At 39.0% G+C, this 25,147-nt stretch overlaps 1 protein-coding gene across 2 annotated transcripts in view; it reads left to right on the forward strand.

The window, feature by feature from the left end:
• Positions 1-25,147, forward strand: part of SSPN (sarcospan) — a 133,623-nt gene that overhangs the window by 80,087 nt on the left and 28,389 nt on the right. The window contains exon 1 of one of the 2 annotated variants that reach the window (XM_029204990.1): positions 6,028-6,345. The exons of the other annotated variant lie outside the window; for it this stretch is intronic. Within the exon in view, the coding sequence (XP_029060823.1) occupies positions 6,067-6,345 (279 nt within the window). The 5' untranslated portion in view covers positions 6,028-6,066. Of the gene's footprint in view, positions 1-6,027; positions 6,346-25,147 lie in introns of those variants that run through there. 2 annotated transcript variants of the gene reach the window in all.

Consider the following 25,147-nt stretch of genomic DNA (forward strand, 5'->3'; position numbering starts at 1 on the left):
AGAGGAGGGCAGAGATATGAATTCCCTCAACTGCCTTCCTCACACACCTGCAAACGTAACTGTGTTTTATCTAATTTTACATTCTTTCTTTCTATCTCAGCCTGTGAAGGGACTTTCCTTCTGACTAATTCTGCCACCTCAAGGAATTTATCTGATCAATTGTCCAAAAAAAGAGAGGCACACTTTTCCTCAACTTTATATTATCCCTTTAGCTATTGCTTTTCCTCTTTCTTTCCCTTCACAGCTAAGCTTTTCCATAGATAATTTTCTCCCCCCTTCATCACCTCCCACTCACTCTTAAACTCACTGGAATCTTGAAACTCTATATGGATTGCTCTTGGCAAGGGCAACCAATGACCACCTTGCCACTAAAGTCTATGTACACTTTGTGTTTATCTTACTTGATTTCTCTGTGGAGTTCAAGGATAGGGTGAGTTTGAGGTACATTTGGGATATTCAAATGGAGTTGTACGTAGGTATTTACATCTGCAGATCTAGAGCTAAGGAAAGACGTCTGGATTCCTTAGATTTTGGAGTCTTTGATGAAGCCATGGAATGTGTAGCGTACATGCCCTTTCCCTATGCAATAAAAAATCCAATTCATCAAGATATATACATTAAATTTGTGCACTTTTTTGTCTATCAGTCATATCTCAATGTGGTGATACCTAAATGTGGTGGTTTTAAAATATGCTTTTGATACTCTTTGATTTTTTAATACTCTTTCTTTCAATACACGGATCTTAATTCTTTTCCCCTTGAATGTGGGCTGGATTTAGTGACTCGCTTCTAAAGAGAGTGTGGCTCAAGTGTTGCTAAGTGACTTCTGAGGCTGCGTCATTAAAAGGATAGCTTTTGTCTTGTTCTCTCAATCTCTGAATCTCTTGTTCTTGTTGAAGTCAGCCACCATGTTGTAAGAACACTCAAACAACCCTGTGGAGAGGCCAATGCACGGAGAGGCCACATGGAAAGGAGCCAGCCTACCAGCCAGATGAGTGAGCCACCTTGAAAGCAAATCTTTCTGCCTCAGTCAAAACTTCAGATGGTTCCAGGCCCCAGTCTTTAAGTCTTTCAGCTGAGACCCCAGAAAATGTGAAGAAACAAATGATCCCTGCTATACGCTATTTGAATATTTGACCCACAGAAACTATGAAATAATAAAGAACTACTGTTATTCCAAACCACTAAGCTTTGGGTGATTTATTATACAGCAATAGATAATTAATACAGAGGAATCAGAATGGCAGGAGAGAAATGAAGAGAGTTTGGTAAGATAATTTAGATTAAAAAAAAGAAACTTTACTTTTTCTATTGTTAATAACTGATGGATATACAATGACGTCCTATATTTCTCCTCTTATTACATTTCAAAAATTGAGGTATCGTTGCATACAATAATAGGCACAGATCTTAAGTGTTGTTCAGTGAGTTTTTCACAGTGGTTTATACCACATAACCACCACCCAAAGCAAGATATATAAGACTTCCATCACCCCAGAGAATCCCATCCTGCTCCTTTCTGGTCAACTCTCTCATCCCAACTCTACAACCACTTTTTAAGTTCAGTTATCATAGATTTTTACCTTTTTATTTTTACATAAATGGAATTATGCAGTATTTATTTTTTGTGTCTAATTTCTTTCACTCATTCAAGTCATTGACTATATCAATGGTTCATTCCTTCTTATTAGCAAGTAGTATTCACTGTATGAATATACCACAATTTTTTATCCATTCTTCTCCCTATATTTCTTAATTATAATAAGTTTAGTTATTTCTACCTTATCATATGCAGTGCACACATCGAAATTATATAGACAAAAATACATGTACAAACTGCATGTAGAAAAATTTGATATTATAAATAACATCATATAAATAGGTGGAATGCATTAGGAAAGGATTCATAGTTAGCATTGCTATGGACACTCTATAGAGTGAGAAAGTTATAAGCCCTATGTGACCCATAGAGAGTACACTGCACATATGACATTTAACTTGAAAAGTCAAATACAACTTTATAAATAAAGTTGTAAAATAACTTTTAGAATAACTTTATAAAAAAAGTTATTCTAAAATAACTGCCACACAAAGATCATAAATGGGTCAATTCTTTGGAGAAAAACTTGAGCCAAAAGAAATATTTAGAATTAATGATATATAAATAAAGAAAATACCAAAACATTAGATTTTCTTTTATTTGTTGTACACACACATGTCAGCAATATCCCTAGAGTTATTTTAGATAGGGAGACCAATGGTGCTGCATATCATAAATGAGTTCTCAGTTGTTCTCTGTAGAATATTTGATACTTCCTTAAATCAAATCTGATTGAACATTTAAAATATATGTCATTACATATTAAAGAGACTTGACACAGACCTTGAAACTGTAATAATTTTTCCTATGAAATCTTTTTTGTTCTTGGTGAATCTAAGATCATGTGTTCAGAAATAAGTTGGTTTAGAGATTATTTCTAGTCGTATTCCCTAAGGACATCTTGTTAATGACACTAATTTTTTTCTCCAGTTCTGAATTTCTGAAGCATAAATATGTCCAAATAATGTTGAATTTGAAATGCAGCAAACACAGAAATACTAAGCTTATTTTTGTTATTTTCCTCACAGGATCAAAATAGTCTCAAACCTTATATTAACTACTCTCCTGTAATTTCTAAGTTACCATCTCTGTCAGTTTTGAGTTATGGGAGCAGCCAGTAGAGTATCTGAAAACACTTTGTTTCTACTTTGCCTTTTTTTCCCGGTAATATAAATATCTGAAGAGGTTATTGCTTAGCCTATAAAACAGAGACATTATAACTTATGAATGCTAAAAAAAATCCTGTTCATTTCTGTTAAACTATGTGATGAGCTGGAAATGGTGACTTTTTCTGTGGAAAGGACATATTAAAGGAAGACCTTTTTTGTTGTTGTCCTTAAAGACCCTTTGATACCATTTTAGCCTTGATTACTCTTCATCACTAACCTTCTGACAACTTTTGTCATCCTCTTCGTTGTTTCTACTTCCTCACATTAAGTAAGTGAAAATACCATCCTCATCACTATCACCTTGTGGTATTGCCAAAGACCGGACCCCCTCAGACACAGATTCACGCATGTGGTTGGGAATCTGAGCAGGTGTAAGGCTCCCCATACTACTACTGCCTTCCTTTGCTGGAAGCTGAAAATTGTAATCAGACTAGAAGGATTACAATTTATCTGGGCTGTTGTTCACTGCTACTGGTTTCATTTGTAACTTGTCTCACCTAGGCAGTTAAAAGTAAGCCTTCATTATAAGAATTTATGTGCAACTGTAAGCCACACTAGTTCTGAAACTTAGAAGACAAACCTACAGGAATACCCTATTATTTTGTTTACCTATTCTAACTTAACGTCTAATTTAAGATATTGAGGGAAAAGCGAAGAATGTTTTATTCTTAACTAACTGACAGCCCAGCAGTATGGTCAGCAAATAGAGCTTGTATCTAGCTACAAATTATTAACAGAAATAACAGTCTCAGTCAACTATCACATACATTATGGTGGTGGATCAAAATATTTTTGTAAAGTACTCAAATAATCTTAGATTCAAGGCTAATAGCTAATTCTGTGATAGATGAAGTACTACCTATGATCATTAAATTGTTTAAAATCACAAACGATTTAAATCAGTCCATCCACTTATTTGCCTACAAGAAGTAATTAACAAAACAGGTAATCCACAAGAGTTTACATTTGGTTCCCCTCACTCATCCCTAACTAGGCGAGTGGCCCAATAATCTGGCTACTTAATGATTCTGCTACTCCATCTTTTCATCTTTAAAAGAAGAAACTATAATTACAACGAGTAACTGTCAAGAATGTAAAGTACCTAGCATGTGCTTGTTCCAGAACAGATAGATACTCAGTAACTGGTAGCTATATTATTCGTAAGAACAAATAATTACTTCCATGTACTCAGCTTCCTAAAAATGTTTTCTTGGTTTATGTAGAAAAACCAAGTATTGTTCTTTTTTGTCATTTGGGTTGTTCTCAATCAGGCACAAGTCACATGGGTACCTTGATGTAACACCGGCTATTATTTGTCTGTTCTCACTAGAAATCCTAATGGTGTAATGGCCCCAAAGCTGACAATGACCTTTCCTCAGCCCCTCTGCTCCTCTTGTGAGAGTGAGCACTGTTTCTACTGCTTCTACGGGGAGCGCTGGGATGTGTAGTTTGGTTTCTGCTTTTTAAGCTGCTGCATTTGTTCCATGGACCATATTTTTCTCACTGATCCAGAAGGAAGGTATAAGGAAAACACTGAAGTTCATAAAATAAGAATATATTTCATACCTTCAAAGGTACCCAAGGAGAGCTGATGATCAGTTTCTAATTCTTTGGAGACAAAGCAGGGAGTTAGATTTTCTTTAAATTAGCTGATAGCAAACAATCTAGGAGTAGGCTTTATCCTAGCATCTTGGCAACATCATTTTTTTTTTTTTAAATAAAGCTTTCTGAATGCTAAAATGGCCATACCAAAGTAGATATAAATACTCTAAAGTGATGGGGTCATTTCTGAGTGGTTTCACTGAAATTTGTTCTAAGTGCTACTGAGGAGAGGTATGTGGGAATAAGAATAATCGGTTTTATTGATTTGTTCGGTGACTTTTGGCAGGGACCAAATCTACCTTGAGCATCCTTATTTTCTAGCACACTGTAGGTGCATTAAAAATATATCAAACGTGGACTGAGTTAAATCCTCCACATCCAAAGTGTGTAATAATCCCCGTAGGCACCGTTGTGATTAGCGAAGACTGGCTAGGGACTTCATATAAACGATTAAAAGAGCTTTTAAAAACAAATAGGGTCCATCGACAGATGAATGGATAAAGAAGATGTGGCACATATACACAATGGAATATTACTCAGCCATAAAAAAACGAAATTGAGTTATTTGTAGTGAGGTGGATGGACCTAGAGTCTGTCATACAGAGTGAGGTAAGTCAGAAAGAGAAAAACAAATACCGTATGCTAACACATATATATGGAATCTAAAAAAAAGGTTCTGATGAACCTAGGGGCAGGACAGGAATAAAGACACAGACTTAGAGAATGGACTTGAGGACATGGGAAGGGGAAAGGGTAAGCTGGGACGAAGTGCGAGAGTAGCATTGACATATATACACTACCAAATATAAAACAGATACTTGTGGGAAGCAGCTGCATCGCACAGAGAGATCAGCTCGGTGCTTTGTGACCACCTAGCGGGGTGGGATAGGGAGGGTGGGAGGGAGACGCAAGAGGGAGGGGATATGGGGATATATGTATACATGTAGCTGATTCACTTTGTTATACAGCAAAAACTAACACACCATTGTAAAGCAGTTATACTCCAATAAAGATGTTTAAAAAAAATACACGTGAGAGAGTTCCCAATTAGCCCAGCACCTGTACAAGTAGTAATTTCAAAAGCAAATACCTAATGGGAAAAATACCTTGATTTGTCAGCAGGATCGCAGAATTTAAAAAGAAAGAGCCCATGCCTTTTTTGGAAAATAAAGAACAATTTAACTTCTGGAACTTCACAGCTTGGAGCCTAGCAACGCCTCTTTCGGATTAAATTTTCTACTAATTAAACTCAAACGATTTAAACATTCATCACCTTGCACAGCACCTCTCAGAAAACAAAAACAAAACCGAAAAAATCCTGGGGTTTGGAGTGGGAGACATACAGCACACACACACACACACACACACACACACACACACACACGCGCGCGCGCGTACACAGACGTGCGCGCACACATACACACACGCGCGCGCACACGCAGCGTGTCTATAGGGCGCTGGGGTTTAGGAGGCGCGGGGCCACTCTGCCCGAGCCGGCGGGCGCTGTGTCCCGCCCGGCGAGTTGGCAGTTGGCGACCCCCCTCGACTCCCCCGCCGCCGCGGGCTCCCCGTGGCCTTCGGAGGCTCGGCGAGTCGCTCCAAATGTTTGCCATATTTGTTCAGCCTCCGTAACTCGCCGAGCAGGGCCAGCGCGGCCCGCCCCGCGCCGCTCTCGCCGTCGCCCCCGCAGCCGCCATGGGCAGGGAGCGGCCGGGCCGCGGCGCGCGGAGCCAAGGGGGACCGCCGGCCGCCGACGCCGCGGGGCCTGAGGACATGGGGCCGAAGAGGGGCGCGGGGTCCCCCAAGGAGTGCGGGGAGGAGGAGGCCCGGACGTGCTGCGGCTGCCGGTTCCCGCTGCTGCTCGCGCTGCTGCAGCTGGCGCTGGGCGTCGCCGTGACCGTGGTGGGCTTTCTCATGGCCGGCATCAGCTCCTCCCTGCTAGTCAGAGACACTCCATTTTGGGCTGGGATCATTGTAAGCATCGAGTCTGTTTTGCCTGAGCGCGTTTGCCAGACAGGAATGCCACGCCGCATGGTCGAGTTACCACTAACCCACCTGCATGCGCCCTTCCCCAGCTCCACGCCTCTAACTCGCCCTCTGCTTGGTGACCGATGCCCGCAGCCCCGGGTCTGCTCAGGCCTGGCGCGGCGGGGCTCGTGTCCTTGTCCTGCTTGTGGCTCCGAACGCCTCCGCCTCCGACAGGCCTGACCCTCACGCGCTGGAGCTGGGGAGGGAGGCACAGGCTGCTTACTTTGGTCACACTGAACAGCCTCGATAACAACAGCAGATTCACTTAGGCTTTTTCTTTCTCCTCGCCCGCGGACCCCACCCTCGTCCCTACAGAAGTAGCAAAAAAGTGAATACGTTCATCCTGTAAAAGCAAGTTAGGAAAAATCCTGTACTTGGAGTGGCCACACTGGGTAGAATTGATTTTATTTTTTAAATCTGAGGTTCCGGTAGTAAGTTTATAAAACAGTGGTTGAAGGCAGGAAATGTGAATACAGCAAGCACAGCCTTAATCCACTGGAATCTAAAGTGGGATAAACCCAGGGTGCTGGCCGTGGCAGGAGCCTTATTTGGGACTCTGCTAATGGATGTACTGTTCAAAGCAGAACACTGCTCAGCTGTTGTGAGTTGAGTGTTTGGACACAGCATACTTGGCTTAATTAAACGGATTCTCTGATATGAAATGGGTGCCATTTATTGAGCACCTACTGTGGGTCCTGCTAGAGGCCTTACACGTATTATTTCTAATCCCCACATCAGCCTTCCATTTCTCAAATGAGAGAACCAAGGGCAAACCCACTGAAGGTCATGAGTTTCCAAAGTTGGCAAATCAACCAAGTTGATTCCTTTTAGCACCAGACTGCATCTGCGTTTTCCTCATTGAGCCATGCTGCTCCCACATTTAGTTTGTAATTTTATTATTATAGTGCCTCGGGCTTACTAAAATCTCTTTCACGTGCATTATTTCATTTGGTCCCTGAAACAACGCTTTGAGGCGGGAACTGTTATTCATCTGTGGACACGAGGAAGCAGGCTAAGAGAAGTTAAATGGCATTCTCAAAGCCCAGAGGTGAAAAGTGATGGAGTCAGGTGAGACCAGAATCGACACCTCTGGCTCCTAGTCTCACATTGCATCATTACTGCTATTACTGACCACAAGAACTGTACCTTATAAAACAACCCTCAAAATAATTTTGGATCAGGGACAGATGTTAAAACACCTGATTAAGTATGCATTGATGCAGGTATTTTCTATTTAAGATTATTCGAACTCCAAATTCTTGCAGAGTAATTTAAAACTTTTAATTTGTGTACTGAGAATTCCCATGAAATTATCATGATTGGAGTTTTCTAAATCAAGTGATTTTAAAGATAGCTTTTCACTAAGATATACTGGGTATTTTAGTCACTCCAATGACTGTTAACATAGAGGGAGAAAAGGTCTGTTCTTCAAGGCTAGGTGAATTCAAAGAAGAAAGGAACGAAACTTCTCATTCAGTGGTTTTGAATATCATTTACAAATGTGTTTTCTAACCTTTCTTTATTTCAACTTTAAAAAGTCCAGTACGAAAAAAGCAAATTAGGTGGGGAAAATTTGTCTTAATGTTTAAGACGGGAACGTACAAACCTTGCAACTCTGAAGTTTCATGAGCTCCTTGTAGGAGCATCACATGCTCCTAATTGCCCTTGGCAGCTCCCTGGATATGGTGCAAAGAGCATTATCCGCAGCCAGTTCTCTGTTTGTTCCAGTTTTCTCGGTTATAATCTGGGATCCACTCGAAGTTTTCTTGTAGTGACATCTGTATTGATGATATCTGTAATCTTGTCTTTCAGCAGAGAGCATATGCAGGGCAGAGCAGTTAGTGGAGATGGCCTGAGACAAGAGAGGAGGGGCCCTAAGGAGTGGGCAAGGAGGATCTCATTCCAGCTGGGCCGGAGCTGCAGGCAACTTGTCCCCATCTCCCACAGACTCTGTGCTTGTTGTTCTCCTCAGGCTGTCTGTGGTTGGTCCTGGGGCGCTCTTCCAAGCTTTCAAGGAAGGGAAAAGGCAGGGAGGCCGGGTGGTGAAGTACAGAAGCGGAAACACTGCACCTGGTGTTGAGCTCCCGCCCGGGCATTATTCACTGAATAACTTGGGGCAAGTTACTTAACTTCTTTAGGCTTCTATGTCTTCGTTGATGAAATCAGAATGGTAATAATAATTCCTCTCCCTTAGGGTTGTCCTGTGGAATAAAGAAATGAATACATGTTCTGATACTTAGAACAATGCTGGCTCCCGGTAAGCGTTCAGTGAGTTCGCACTTTTTCTTAGCCATGAGTGGAGCAGTCACTGGTAGTGGCGCTCTTCGAAGTAGCAGTGGCTCTATTTTATCTCTAATCACGCAGAACAGTCACTTTGGACTTGCTCCATTTCCCAGACCAGTTTGAACCCTGAAGAAGCTATCAGTTCGGCCATCTCACCTTTCTCTGATCTGAGCCAAGTTACTGTTAGCAGTCTTAGCGGTATTAGACGAGTCCAGTACTTTCTGAATCTTTCTGGAGGATTATAAAAATTAACTTGGGGGAAAAGGGCCTCCTCAGGGTCATTTTTCCTAGGGACGTGGAATGATTCTGGTCTGGTATATCCCCCAGGGAATACTGGAAAGTTAGACCGAAACAGTACAGGTCAATCCCTGAGGCTGAGACAGAGTCAAACCTGTTTCCGGAGTTTACGCTGAATTCAAGCAGGGCCCCCAGACTGAGGCACCCGCCCCATCGACAGTTTGACCGCTTCACTCTTCTATTTCTGTTTATACTGGTTGCCTCTGATCATGTGACACTTACTTCATTTTACAAGGTTTGCTATCGCATTACTTTGGGATTTGGGTATCACCATTCCCATGATAGAATCTAGGTATATGGATAAATTTACTTAGGCAACTTCTTCTTGACCAATATCTGGGTGGCTTGATGAATATTCAGTGAAATTCTAGTTATAAAAAAAGCCATTGGTAATCTCTAATCAGAGATTTATGTCCAGAGGAATTTTAGAAAAACAAATAGGTTATTTCTTACCTACCTGTAAATATGACTCCTCTCACCCTCCATCAGAGACATGACTGAAGTCTTTTTACTTCAATTACAAAAGATTCCCGTAAAGGAAAAAAAAAAAGAATGGAGCTGCTCTGGAGACCACGTAACCTGTAAAAGTGCCATTCTTCTCTCAAAATTCTTTCTACATGGCTTGAGGGTTGCAAGTCACTCCACAAGGACAGCACAAAGTGAAACAAGGTCTTTGAGGATGAACTTGGCTAGGGGCAAGGGATCCTAGGAAACAGAAGTTTGCATTTTATTCTGTTAATGGCTTGATTTAGCTGGGTGGAATAGACATTCAAGTTTGCGCGTCATTCCAGAATTCTTATTGATGAAAAAATGTGTAAGGATTGAAGAAATCTAAGAACTTTGGGGCCTTTACTTATCTCTTACTCAGATTAATACAATTTTGGTTTAGGTGAAGGATAACATGTTTGAACTTTGGCTTATTTTTTTCATTCGGCAACATTTGTTGGGGATGTCTGACGAGCTAGGCATTGGTCTAAAAATAATGAATCATATACAAGGAGGAGATCTCCAGAGACTCTGATGGACATGTGGCCTTATCTGACAGTAATGAATACTTCCGATTAAAAAATTTAACCTACGCAAATATTTTTAAAGTCCATTTACCTTTCAAAGTATTTCACTTACCGTGATTTATTTGCTTTGGCATTTCTCTCTGAAGTCAATTTAAGAGCAAACTCTTGCTTCTCTTCCCCAATGGGGATGTTTAGTGTTTGTTAGTTTCTTGGCCCTTGTAGGGAATATTCCCGTGGAAAGTGGGAATTTATTTGCCTTATTGTTGCTTCTTTTAGTTTTCCTGACTCTTGCTCCATTGTTCCCATACCCCATCCCCCTGGAATAAAATCCCTGAGATATATACTACAGTAATCACATTAGAAAGTTTAAGGAAAGAGCTTAAAGGGAAGAATATTTCCTTTCCTTAATGTCATTCATAAAACTTATCATATGAATCTGTAATGATTTAAGAGTGCTGTCAGGAATTTCAATAACAGTTTTCATATGTTAACTTACTCTAAGGAATTCAAAATGCAGGTGTATTCGGATTTTTGAAATCTATTTTTAATCTTGACTTAACGGAAGGGAACATTGGGTGGTTATTTATTTTAAAAAAGAATACACCCTGAAATTCACAAGTAGATATATGACATGTAGCAAGTTATTATCCGCAATTTATAAGTGGAGAGACTGCGACATGATGGTTTGCCTAAATGATCATGGTTATGAAGAAAAACAGGAAGTGAGAAAGATTTGGCACTGGGCTTTTGGATAGACCCTAAAACAAGTCAAGAAGCAAAACAATGATGTCAATTTTCTATGTATGTGTATTGACGTTTGAGAATTTAATCTGGAATTATATTTTTAGGAACACATTGCATAATAGTACATTATTTTTCATATTGGGGCTTTAATATGCTTCCGAAACTTAAAATTGCATCTCTAGAACCACTGGGAAATAATTTTGATTACAGCAACTCTCACAGGAGAGCTAGGGACTGAGGAGTGATAATCCCATGGGCTAACTCAGTCTCCACTGAGTACGTATAATAAGTAATGAGAGGATAATTATAGGTACATGAAGTTGTTGTAGTAAGTCTAGAAATGGAATGTAATTGGATTAATTTGGAAAAAAATTAATTTTAATAAGTGTATGAACACAAAAGGGAATATTCAAGAATTTGGTGACATGCTCTCTGAAAGAATTTTAGGAATACTGAATAAAGAATAAGTAAAGTTAATAATAAAACAACAGAAAAGGGCTTCCCTGGTGGCGCAGTGGTTGAGAATCTGCCTGCTGATGCAGGGGACACGGGTTCGTGCCTCGGTCCGGGAAGATCCCACATGCCGCAGAGCGGCTGGGCCCGTGAGCCGTGGCCGCTGAGCCTGCGCGTCCGGAGCCTGTGCTCCACAACGGGAGAGGCCACAACAGTGAGAGGCCTGCGTACCGAAAAGAAAAAAAATTAAAGGATAAGTAAAGTTGGAAAAAAATCATGAGATGCTTAGAATCATTAGAGACTGTATTTTCACTTCTATTGCTAGCTTCATACTAAGCCAGATATGCAAAGGCCAAGGGAATGCTTATACAATGAGGAAATTATCCCTGAATTTCCTTTCTCCTTTTAAAAAAGGAGAAGGGACAGCTTCTGATATTTTTCAACCTGTATTATGGATATTTTCAATCTCTAGAAACTTTTAATATTGACAATTATCATTTTGGTTTTATTTTTTTATGGTAGAAATAGTAGTGCATAGAATTCGGGGATAATCAAATAAAAAGTAAATCAATTAATTCTCTTTAAGTATATTATGTGTCCACGGGGCCATTATTTATCCCTGACACATAACGGTATCCAGTGTGTTAAACCAAACTCTATTCCATATTCGCCATAATTAGAGTTTCTGTTTGAACTTATGTATATCCATTTTTAAACTATGGTTTGAGAAATGACATACAGTTGTATTTTCCAATATAGAAAAGTTTATTGATAATGTTGAAAAGAACTAAGAGGTAATAATAAGGAGTGTGTTATTACTCTATTGTGGGCCCTTGGGTTCCAGAGATATTCAGAACATGTTGACTTAGCATTATTGAGATATTTTATTTCATGTTATAAAATGACTGCAGTATCTAAAAAAGAAAGAAGTCACATGACTTACTTTGCATTCCCCTAACTTGAATAAATTAGGACAAATTAGGATTGATGTGGCTGAATGCTAGATGCCAATATTACCATCCTTACCTTCTACAAAGAAAGCAATGGCATAGGTTTCCCTAATATTTGGTCCAGTAGTTTTATAGATTGCCATTATGATGTCCACTTTCAGTTTGGTCTGAGGAAATGGATATTTTCTGGACTTTTTCTTCCCATTAACCTTGTCCATGACATTTCTATTAAGGGTGTTCTTTAACTGGGTCCACTTGCCTGTGTTGTACCCTGAAGGGTTGGCATCAACATTAAAGGATACACACAAGATAATGTGAAGAGTTCAGTGTGCACGTTTCTATGTTGCTGTAGGATAGGAATGGAATCTAGTCATTAAACTTTAATTAGATACCATTTCACTGCAAAGTACAGTTCAGTTTTAGGACTTAGATTCTGGCAAACTAGAGAAATGCTGCTCAGAAGAGCCCATTAAAATCCAGGGTTGGATTCAAGTCTAGGTTTATACAAGTCTAGGTTTATTACAATGAGTTCATAAGCTGAAGGTGATCTTCTTTTAAAAAATGGATGTTGGGAACAGTATTTGTAGCATAAACTATATAAAAGCCTATTTCAGAGGCTTGTCCTCTTTCAGATGGTTTGGATGCTACCTCAGATCTCAGTGTATTGAGATAAAATTTGGCAGGAGTAACCGTTAGATGACTGAACGAGGCAGCTGACTCGATCACCCTGGTAGATTTTAAAACTCATATGTGTACGCTTCCACATACAGCAATAACCAAAATACATTTTCCTTTCTGTCTTAGCGGAAAGTACGGTGGGTTCTGGTGAGGGGCTCTCTTCCCGGCTTGCAGATGGCCACCTTCTCACTACGTGCTCACGTGGTCCTTCCTTGGTGCATGTGCCTGGAGAGAGGGAGGGATCTCGCTCTCTTCCTCTACTTCTAAGGTCACCAGTCGTGTAGGATTAGGACCTCCCCCTTACAGCCTCATTTAACCTTAATTACCTCCTAAAAGCCCTGTCTCCAAACACAGTCACATTGACGGTTAAGGCTTTAACATGTGAATTGGGGGAGGGTGTGCATAATTCAATCCATAGCCTTTTCAGTGAGGAATATCAATTTGTACAGCCACCTCAGTGATTCTTAAGTGTGTTTCTCAGCTAATTCAGGAAGGCCCTGTGGCTTTCATGGAACAGCTACAAGTCTGAATGTTTCCGATGAGGGTTCTGAACCAGTAAGCTGACACTTGGCAGTGCAGCGGGGTGGCGTGGCTCAGGCTCATGCCTGTAGTGAAACATATGGAGGAGGGTGTTTTCAATGCATTTACGGATTGCTTCTTTTGTCAAATTTCAGTAAAAATAAAATCAAGTAGATTTAGCCGGTGCCTACAATTCCAAGGGTAGCTTAGGCGTTTCATTTGTTGCCTTAGCTTTAAGGCTTAGGACCCGCCATTTAGGAAATCTCTGCCTTTCTTGGCTGCTTCTGGAGTGAGTCGCTGTCAGGATCTAGCTACATGACACCTTGGCCTCTGAGGCAAGAAAATGAGGGTGGCTGACTGAGCCCTGCTGGTGGCGGATGCTCAGATTTTCAGCAATTAGGTGAGCCCTCTGGCCTCTGGGAGCAGTGATCTCAGGCTCGGTCTTTCTAGAACTCAAGGGAAGCCCGCTCTCAGGTCTCCTTTATAATACGCAGCTGATGCTTTCATTTCTGATGATGGTTCTGAAAATTAGATGAACACTCTTTGTTCTGTGGAATGGGTCAAAATAAAACCCAGAGGGTGCTCCCACCTGGGGCCTCATGCTGTCACAGCCTCCAGGACGAGCATGCAGCTCCTGGTGGATCTTCCTTAGGTACACTGTCAGAGCTTCTCGTTTGATCCTGTTTGTCCAGCTTAAAAACCCTAAAAATTCTAAGGGTCTCTGCTTTACTTTAACAAGCGCTGCACAAATCCAAACCATCCCAGAGGGGAAAACTAGAGAAGACTGAGTAGAACCATCCAATATGCCACCTTTTGGTCCAATCCGAGTCCAAAATGAGTAGCAAACAAAAGGCAAGGAAGGCCACGGTTCCAGACACATGCTGGAATATCGCTGGTTTGATTTTTGAGCATATTTAAAGTTGATGCTCTCTGATCTAAGGTTGCTAAGCAACATCCACTGCCTAACACAGTGATGAATGTGAGTGTTTCAGTGCTGTGTTTCCTCACCCTGGCAAAAGGCTGGTAAGTGACTGGCTGTTAGAAAGCAAATGGTTTGCTCACAAATAAGCATTCTCACGTCCTGCTGAAGAAGTTCGGTTGGGGCTGCTTCTGTTGCTGCAGAAATGAGCAACTCCCCCTGGCTGGGAGAGGCTGCGGAAACCTCGAGGATGCTGTTTTATCAGCATCCCACTCAACTGTTGTTGTGAAAGTGTTGATTCAGCATTCACTGTAATGAGCCATTAAAATCCCATTAAGATACGTTGTTATCAAGACCTCTCTCTTGTGTGGAAGATAATGACAGGTGAGGAGAAAAGAGGGGGACTTGCTAGTGTGTTAACTAGACCCTAACTAGGGAGAGAATTTTCGTTTTATTGCTAGGGAAAAACATAACACTTACCAGCTTCCTTCTAAAGTATCAGGTGTGGCACACATATCAGGCCATTACCTGTGCCATTTAGCTGTGCCAGGACAGCTATAAAAGGGGCCTTTTCCAAGATAAGGGAAACAGCATTTCAGCCTTCATCCTTTCTGTTGGAGGGTGGAGAGTGCTCAGTTATGGAGATGAACACAGGGCGACTGTCCCCGCCTCAGTGAAGCGGTGGAGCGTCAGAGGCAGCAAAAGGGCAAACGAGGTCTCCGTAAGGTGGACACTTTATAATCAATGCAAAATAACTGCTCCATGACTGCATACTGATGGAAGACAGAATTCAACCATTTTAGTGCACGTTCAGTAAGTTTATGCATGTCTCTCGTGCGCTCGCTACTCAGATTCTGAAACAGAAGGATCAAACCCACGCAGGTTGGCTTTGTCGCATAATCTTTTCATGAAGAAGTGGTTTGGGATGCCTATGAAAGAGTTTCCATCTAAGTTAAGGGCTGTGAGACCAAACGTAATTTTAAAAATGAACATAGTGTGACCGTAACTATTGTGTTCGAGAACCCTCGGTAAATACTCATTCAGTCACCGAATCTAGTGCGTCACAAATTTTTCCACCTGGAGACCTCCCTGAAGCCTCGCTCCCCTTCTCCCCATCCTCACACACACATCACAAAAAGCTCAGTGTCTAGCTAACCCATGTTGCCATGGAAGGGAAGAGAGGAAATGCGGGAGAGGCTGCAGGCTGCCTGGGGACACTAACCTCATGATGAAAAGGACAAAAAACTTTTTAAAGAAGTAATGTTACTATATATTACTTAATGGTCCATTATATCCTTTGTGTATGTGTGTGGTTCTTTTGTTTTTTTGTTTTTTTTTGGTAAAAAGTGCTCTTAATTAGAAAAGCCACTTGATAATATTTTTTAAAGATTGAACAGGATGGTTCTCTCATTTACACCCCTGTTATAATTGAATTTACATTGATTTACTGTATAATTTCTATATACTGTACCATTTCATCAATTCTATTTATTGTACTGTTTCAGATAGATGGACCCAGGAGTATTAACGTAGAATTATCTGCACAATCGTTTCTGAAGTGGGACCTAATTTGAGGACCTACTTAATTATGCCTGAATCATAAAATTCAGCCTATCTCTATACCTCTGGAGTAGGCTAAATCCACATTTATAAGAGTCCTTTCCCTTCTGAGAACTTCAAAACTTTTTAAGTGAAACAAATGAATTGTAGTAGTTTATTCTTCCCACAAATAGGTAGCATTCATGAGAAATGCTGAAACACAGTTTTGTTTCTCTTATATTCTTTGAAAATGGATTACTTTGCAAAAGTAGGTACTTATAGAACCTATTGATCATTAGTTTTTGATAAGTTACCACAAGAGTGAGTTAGGTGGTTGATGAGCAACAGAACAGAAGCCTATCAACGAAAGAGTACCTACTTGTAAAACAGAAACCTTTCACATCTAGCCATTCTCCCTGTGTCTTTCCATACGCCAAGTGCGTCACTCCCAGGAGCTGTGTCTGGGAGAGGGCACATACACACACACAACCAGCTACGATACAGTTGAAAAAACCAAGTGTTAACTTGGTGCCCTAAAGAAGGTGGCACAGACGAAGGTGTGATTAATCCTGTCTGGGGAGGATCAGAAAAGGCAAGGAGAGGGGGCCTGAAACTGCAGGAGGGGCTTCAACTTTGGAATAAAACACATGTGGGTAGAATCCCAGATCTACCATTTTGAAAAAATTTAGGTTATGATTTTTATTTTTATTTCTGTGTGAGTTTGAACAAGTATGGGCAATTCTATACAATCCTATGATTTTAATTATGAAAATTTCTAAGTATATTATAGCATAGACAGAATAATAAAGCAGCCTCAGGTTCATCAGGTTTTAATATTTTGTCATAATTGTTTTCATTTTTTTAAGAAAGAAAACATTGCAATATATTGAAGTCACCTGTTTCCTTTCTTAATCATATTCTCCTACCCCATCCTCCTTCTCCAGAGGTATCTACTATTCTGAATTTGATATCTGTCATGCCTATGAACGTTTTCATACTTTTTATATGTATATATCCATAACCAATAATTAATGTTGTTTTCAATATTTTAAATTTTATATAACTGGTAGCATAATATGTTTTTCAATATTGTTTTTGAGATTTATTTATAATAGTTCATGGATATCATTCATTCATTTTTGCTATACTATATTTCATTATAGGAATATACAACAATTAATTTATTCATTCTCCTGTTGATGAAAATTTAGGTTGTCTTCAAAAGATTATTTTTTTCTTGCAATTACAAACAGTGATACAATGGACATTCTATTCCATGGCTCTCTATGCATGTATTTCAAAGTTTTTAAAGGAATATTCCTAGGAATTGAATGATTGGGTCTTAAGATATAGGCATTTTCAACTTATTAGATATCGCCAAATCTGTACCGCAAACCCAAAGTTGTACAAATCTACACTCCAGTAAGTCAGAATTTCCACTGATCTACATATATGCCAACTTTTGTTACTGTCAATTTTAATTTTTAAAAAAATATTTTATTTTTTTAATTAACAAGTTTTAATACAATTTTAAAAGGTTACTTTCCATTTACAGTTATTACAAAATACAGGCTCTATTCCCCGTGTTGTACAATACATCCTGGAGCCTATCTTACACCTAATAGTTTGGGCCTCCCAACCCCCTCCCATATTGTCCCTCACCCCACACTGGTAACCACTAGTTTGTTCTATCTGTGACTCTGCTTCTTTTTGGTTATATTCATTAGTTTGTTGTATCTTTTAGATTCCACATATAAATGATATCATACAGTATTTGTCCTTTGTCTTTCTCTGACTTATTTCACTTAGCATAATGCCCTTCAAGTCCATCCATGTTGCTGCAAGTGGCAAAATTTCATTATTTCTTATGGCCAAGTAGCAGGCAATTTTAGCTTTTGCTTATCTTATTTGTATGCAATGATATCTTATTTTAATTTATATTTTTCTGATTACTGATGGAGTTGAACATATATGTTTATTGACCATTTAATTATGTTTTTGATCCTTTATTTATTCAACAGGTGTTTTCTATGAGTTGTTTTTCTCCTACTTATTGATTTATAAGATTTATTATCTTTGTTACTTAGCCTTTGTGGTTTTAGGTACTGCAAATATCTTCTCTTAGGTGGTATCATGTCTTTTACTTTTGTTTATGGTGGCTTTGTTGAGGAAAAGATTTAATTTTAATGTATTTACCTATATTAATCTTTTTATGGTATATGCTTTAAAATATGGTATATTTTAAAGAAATCTCCCCCTACTCCGAGGTCAGAAAGATATTTTTCTATATTGTTTTCTGAAATGTGGAAGGTTTGCTTTTGTATTTATATCTTTAATCTAAGTGGTCTACTTTTTGCATATGGATGTGAGATAATGTCCATATTTTATTTTTGGAGTGTTAATTGTCTTAGTACCATAAATAATCAGAACTTTCACACTGATCTGCTATTTCCATTTATCATCTATCAAGTTTCCATATTAGATTTGAGGAGTGTGTCTGTGATCCTCTTCAATCCCATTGTTTTGTCTGTCACTCTGCTGATATCACACTGTCTGTATTAAAATAGCACTGTAATGCATCTTGTTATAAAGGTGATGGCATAAGCAGCTCACCTCCCCGACCCCCATCTTCCCCATACCCCCTGCACTGGAGGCGAAGTCTTAACCACTAGATCACCAGGGAAGAATATAAATTCTCATATTTTAGAATTGGCTTCTTAAGTTCCAAGAAAAATACTTTTGGTATTTTCATTCAGTTTGTACCTTCTATGCAAGCAAAGAATACCTCACCAGTTATTTGGGTTTTCTCTAATGTCCTTTTTGCTTATCTTTTGATTATTGATTTCAACTGAATTGCTTTGTGCTCAGTTCATGTGCTTTTCATACTATCAATTCTTTGATATTATATGAGACTTACTTTGTGATCTAGTATGTGACTAATTTTTATAAACATTCCATTTATGCTTGGAAAAAAAATGTGGATTCTCTCATTTTGAAATTTACAGTTCTGTATTCAATCTAAAAATCAAGCTTTTTAAACAGGTTGTTGAATTTTCTACATCCTTACTAATATTTTTCAGCTTGATCTAAAGATTACTGAGAGATGTGTATTCAGATTTCCCAACATTAGATGAATCTATTTCTCCTTGTTTTCTTCCCATTTTCATTAAACATTTTTAATCTACTTAATGGCTACATACAAGATAATGATTATAAAATATTTCTTTAGTCTTAGAGTAATAGCTATTTTCTCCCATTAAAAAATATATATCATTCCATTGTCTCCTGACTTCAGTTATTGCTGCTAAGCAGTTTGGTAAATATCTAATTGTTTTTCCTTTATAGATAACATGCCTCTTTCCTCTGGTTGCTTTTCTGATTTTCTTTTTGTTTTTGAGGGTGCTGTAGTTTAGCTACAATGTGCCTACGTGTGGATTTGATTATATGTTTCCTGAATCTAAGATTTTTGTGTCTTTCATCAATTTTGAGAAAAATTCAGCCATTATTTATTTTTTCCAAGTATTGTTTCCCTCTTCTCTTTAGTCACTTTGCCTGGAACTGCTATCAGATGTATGTTTGGACATTCTTGTTTTATTTTCCTTATTTCTCAAGCTCTCTATTATGTTTCTTTTCTTTTTAAAAAAATATTTATTTTATTTATTTATTTGGTTGTGCTGGGTCTTAGTTGCGGCAGGCGGACTCCTTAGTTGCGGCTTGCCAGCTCCTCAGTTGTGGCATGTGAACTCTTATTTGTGGCATGCGTGTGGGATCTAGTTCCCTGACCAGGGATCGAACCCGGGTCCCCTGCATTGAGAGCATGGAGTCTTAACAACTGTGCCACCAGGCAAGTCCCTTTATTATGTTTCATCTCCCTGTGTCTCTCTGTGCTGTATTTTAGGTTATTTCCTCAGATATACCTTCTAGTTTACTATTCCCCTTTTCAGTTGACTTTAATCTGCCTGTTACTTGTCCAGGAGTTTTTAATTCCAATGATTTTATTTTTCATTTCTAGAACTCCTATTTTGTTGTTATTGTTAGTTTTTTAATATATTCCTGGTATCTTCAAAAGTGCCCTGCTCTTTATTCGTGTTTTCAATTCCTTCTTTCACATCTGTTTATTTTGAATGTACTTTTTAATATGTTTAGTTATTTATTCAAATATGTTCACAGTAGATGGTTATGTAAAAAAATAGTTACAAATCACATATATAATATAAAATCATTTTGTAAACAAATAATATAGTTATATATTGAATGTACTTTTTTTTTTTTTGGCGGTATGCAGGCCTCTCACTGCCGTGGCCTCTCCCGTTGCGGAGCACAGGCTCCGGACACGCAGGCTCAGCGGCCATGGCTCACGGGCCCAGCCGCTCCGCGGCATGTGGGATCTTCCCGGACCAGGGCACGAACCCGTGTCCCCTGCATTGGCAGGCGGACTCCCAACCACTGTGCCACCAGGGAAGCCCTGAATGTAGTTTTATAGGCTCTATTTGTTAGTTCTGCTATTTGAAATTCATGTGGCTTTAATTCTGAGAGAGAGAGAGAGAATGTGTGTGTGAACATGCATACAAACTTATGTGCGTGTGAGCGCTGGCCTTCCCTAATGAATTTATTTTTCATATGTTTGCTATAATTAGTCTGTGAGTTCATTTTCTAAGAGCATTTATATGTGATAATTCGGTGTGGGCTATTTGAGGATGTAACCCTTCCAGATGGTTTGTCTTGCCAAGTGTCCCAATGGTATCATGATCCAAGAGCCACCTTTTCTTAAATTTACCTATTTATTAGGGAAAATTTCAAGCATACTCAAAAGTAGATAATATAGTACAATGAATGCCTATGGTCCCATCACTCAGCTTCAATAATTATTAAGTGATGATCAATGTTGCTTCACTTGTATATTCCTGTACTCCTTCCATACTCACACACCACACACTGGATTATTTTGCAGTAAATCCTGGATATTATATCATTTCATCTATAAATATTTCACTATGTAAGTCAAAAGATGAAGACTAAAAAATAATCAAAATAGCAATCACACCTTACAAGTTAACAATTTCTTAATAGGTTCAAATTCTTAATAGGTTCAAATCAGAGTTCAAATATTCATGATTAACTCATGAATATTTCTTCACAGTTTGTCAAAATAAGGATCCCAGTAAGATCCACGAACTGCAATTGGTTCATATATTTCTTATATCTCCTTTTCTCAAAGATTTACCTTTTATCTCTTCCCTCTCTCTCTCTCTCCTCTCTCTCTCTCTCTCTCTCTCTCTCTCTGTCTCTCTCTCTCTCTCTTCTTCCCTCCATCCTTCCCTCTCTCTCCCTCTTACAATTTCTTTGTTGAAAAAAACAGTTGTTTTTTATTTCAGGGTCACTTTCATGTTACTTTCTCATCTTCATAGTTGCCAGGACTGTGCAAGTAGCAGAAAACTCTCAAAACCTCTACCCCACCTCATCAGCTGAGACAGAACAAGTTTCTTGATAAATTTTAGTGCCAGTGGATTATTTTCTAGTAGCCATTTAGGGTATAGCCGTTTAAGGCTGTAGCCACTTAGGGGCCTACATTTATGCCATGGGCTTGGTTCCACCCTTAGCCTATAGAAGCTCAGTGCATTTGAAAGTGTTTTTTGGGAGAAGGGTTTCATATAATTTAGTCCTTAATATTATGCAGAAATGGAACCTCTTGATGCTTTAAAAAATCTTCTTTGGATCAACTTGAAAGTTTCTTAACCTCTCTAAGTGACAGTGTTCTATAAAATGATGTACATTTTTTTTTCTTATTTCACTGTTTTAGGGAATAAATGAGCTAATGTATACAAAGTGGGTAATGCAAAAAGGGTACCCTTTCTGGGTAGAGAAGATCTTTGAGCAGAGTTTGAAGAATGAATATTACTGGATTCAAAATGGTTGAAGGAAGAGTAGTATACCAGGATGATAAAGAAGTAAAAGGACATTTTAGCTCAAAGGCACAATTCTTGTCCTATGACTATTAAGCCCAATTTTTATCCATAACCAACTTCATTGCTCCACAATTCTTTTGTTCGTGCTAATTCAATCTTTTGAGGGTGTAACTGCAAAATTCCCAGCAGTTCCTATAAAATATGTATCTTAGCATAGTTATGCAAATCTGCATTGTAATATTAAAGTAAAACCCAAACTAAAGGGATTCTACTTGAATGTCTGCATGATAAGTCACGCGCTAGGATAGTTGTCGGATTTTTCTCTCTGTTTCCTGTAAGTGATTTGATGAAACGCTCAGTTGTGAGATTCATTGGTTTAAAATTATGAGCTGGGCTTCCCTGGTGGTGCAGTGGTTGAGAGTCCGCCTGCCGATGCAGGGGACACGGGTTCGTGCCCCGGTCCGGGAGGATCCCACATGCCGCGGAGCGGCTGGGCCCATGAGCCATGGCTGCTGAGCCTGCGCGTCCGGAGCCTGTGCTCCGCAACAGGAAAGGCCACAACAGTGAGACCCGCGTACCGCAAACAAACAAACAAACAAACAACAACAAAAAAATTATGAGCTATTTGCAATCGTTTTCAAGCAAGGTTTTTGAAACTTAGGAATTGTAGCAACTTTGCACTGGCACATTTCTTGCAGATCTCGTTAGCTTTCCAGCCTTATTTTGGCAGGAACATCAAGGGAAGCACACTATATCCATAGGATTTAAGGGATTCAGGCTCCCTTCATCCAGCTGCTGGTCACAAGTTCCAACTCCTTTTTATCAGTTCCATCAGGATAGTTTTCTAGTATCTTCTAAAGCAACATAGGAGGTATAAGTGAACATCTGCAAGACACAATGTGTGCTAAGAAATAGGGCAGTCCCTTTGTCCTTCGCACTCTTTTTGTGTTTGTACAACAGATCTGCCTAAACTACACAGCAATGCAAAGTACAATGCAACATTGGTTAAAAAAATTTTTAAATACATATATAAAGTCTATCTTTCTATATATCATGAATTATACATATATAATCTTTCTATATGTAAAGATAGATTAGATATAAAGATATATAGCTATATTAATATCAAAATAAAGATATAAAATTCTGGTTATTGGATAGTTTCAAATCATGATAAAAGCCACCACTTGGAGTTAGAAAGGTTGTATTTTACCAAACAAAGGACTTCGGTCTGGTATGTAAGTGCCTCTTAACACTCCATACTTCTTGACCAACCAATCAGACCTTTTGTCACAGCAAAGCAGGTGAATCCATTCTCTGCTGCTGACAGTTGCATGAGTAATAATGTTCTGAAGTTCCTGAAGTTGCCTCATAAGTTCTTAGAAATTGTATTTCTTTTTTTTTTTTTTTTTCTGTACGCGGGCCTCTCACCGTTGTGGCCTCTCCCATTGCGGAGCACAGGCTCCGGACGCGCAGGCTCAGCGGCCATGGCTCACGGGCCCAGCCGCTCCGCGACATGTGGGATCTTCCCGGACCGGGGCACGAACCCGTGTCCCCTGCATCGGCAGGCGGACTCTCAACCACTGCACCACCAGGGAAGCCCTAGAAATTGTATTTCTACAATTTATTTTCCAAAGCGATCTAGATTTAAGAAAGTTCTAGGTGATGATAGGCCTGCTTTTGCTTTTTAATTTAATTAATTAGCACATAAATCATTAATTTTGATTCAGTTGGAATGTCTTTACATACTCATATATGAAAAGTCCATAGAGTTACAGTCATTGGACATAGATCTGTCAGGTATCAACTCCTCAGGCAAAAGGACAATGATAATAACAAAGGAGAAGAAAAAGTTTGAAGGGATGTTATAGATGAGCTCAACTTAGGTGTGGTTCAGCAAGTGTCTTTTCTCCTTAGACTCTGCAAAGAAATAATTTTCTGTGAGAGAATTTGTCAGCTAGAATTACCTTTGTGCTGAGAAATTTTGACCTGGATCTCTACCAGCTTCTTTAAAAAATAATCTTAACTTGCAAACTAAAGATTCCAAATTGTTCCCTCCAAGAAATATGTAGAAATGCACAGATGGGGATGTATGTCATAACCCAAACTCTTCCTGGGCCAGGCGGAATTTAACCCTTAGATGAAGAGACTATTTCTGTACTACAGCTCTTCATTGGCAACTTTTACTCTAATGGAAAAATAAAAAGAGAAAGAGTAGAGCAATGAAGCTCTGGGGTTGTAGATTCCTAAGGCAGATGGAAAGGCATTGAATATCTTCCTAATATATTATAGGCCAAATAAAACACTCCTTAGCAAAACTTACTATCTATAAAAAGTTGTTGCTAGCTACAGTTTTATTTGTAGTAGAATAGAAGCTGCTACTTTGGGCTTAGTTTAATAAAAACCAAGAAGAAACATGTTTTCAAAATTATGGTTAGTGTTCTAGGTTTTAATGCTTATACTGATGTTTGCAGTGTTTAGAGACAGGTAGTTGCAGTTTACCCCTCATCTTTTTTTTTCTTGTTGAAATTTACTTTTATTGAAGTATAGGTGATGTACAATATTATGTAAGTTACAGGTGTACCAAATAGTGATTCACAACTTTTAACGGTTATAGTTATTATAAAATATTCCCTGTATTGTACAATATATCCTTGTAGCTGATTTTATACATAATATAAAATATAAAATTTTATACATAATAGTGTGTACATCTTAATCCCCTACCCCTAGATTGTCCCCTCCCCACCTTGCCACTGGTGACCAGTAGTTTGTTCTCTATATCTGTGAGTCTGCTTTCTTTTTGTTATATTCACTAGTTTGTTGTATTTAGATTCCACATATAAGTGATTATCATATAGTATTTGTCTTTCTCTGACTTATTTCACTTAGCATAATACCCTCCAAGCCCATCTATGTTGCTGCAAATGACAAAACTTCGTTCTTTTTTATGGCTGAGTAGTATTCCGTTGTGTGTGTGTGTGTGTGTGTGTGTGTGTGTGTGTGTGTGTGTGTGTATCACATCTTCTTTAACCTTTCATCTGTTGATGGACACTTAGGTTGCTTCCATATCTTGGCAATTGTATTTAATGCTGCTGTGAACACTGGGGTGCATGTATCTTTTCAAATTAGTGTTTTTGTTTTTTTCACGTATATATACCCAGGAGGTGGAATTGCTGGATCATGTGGTAGTTCTATTTTTAGTTTTTTGAGAAACCTCCATACTGTTTTCCACAGTGGCTGCACCAATTTACATTCCCACCGGCAGTGTAGGAGAGCTCCCTTTTCTCTACATCCTTGCCAACATTTGTTATCTGTGTTCTCTTTGATGACAGCCATTCTGACGGGTGTGAGGTGATACATCATTGTGGTTTTGATTTGCATTTCCCTGATAATTAGCAATGTTAAGCATCTTCTTATGTCCCTGTTGGCCATCTGCATTTCCTC

The sequence above is a fragment of the Monodon monoceros genome, unplaced genomic scaffold, assembly GCF_005190385.1.
Source record: "Monodon monoceros isolate NGI ecotype Baffin Bay Population unplaced genomic scaffold, NGI_Narwhal_1 Super_Scaffold_6, whole genome shotgun sequence".
Classification (NCBI taxonomy): domain Eukaryota; kingdom Metazoa; phylum Chordata; class Mammalia; order Artiodactyla; family Monodontidae; genus Monodon; species Monodon monoceros.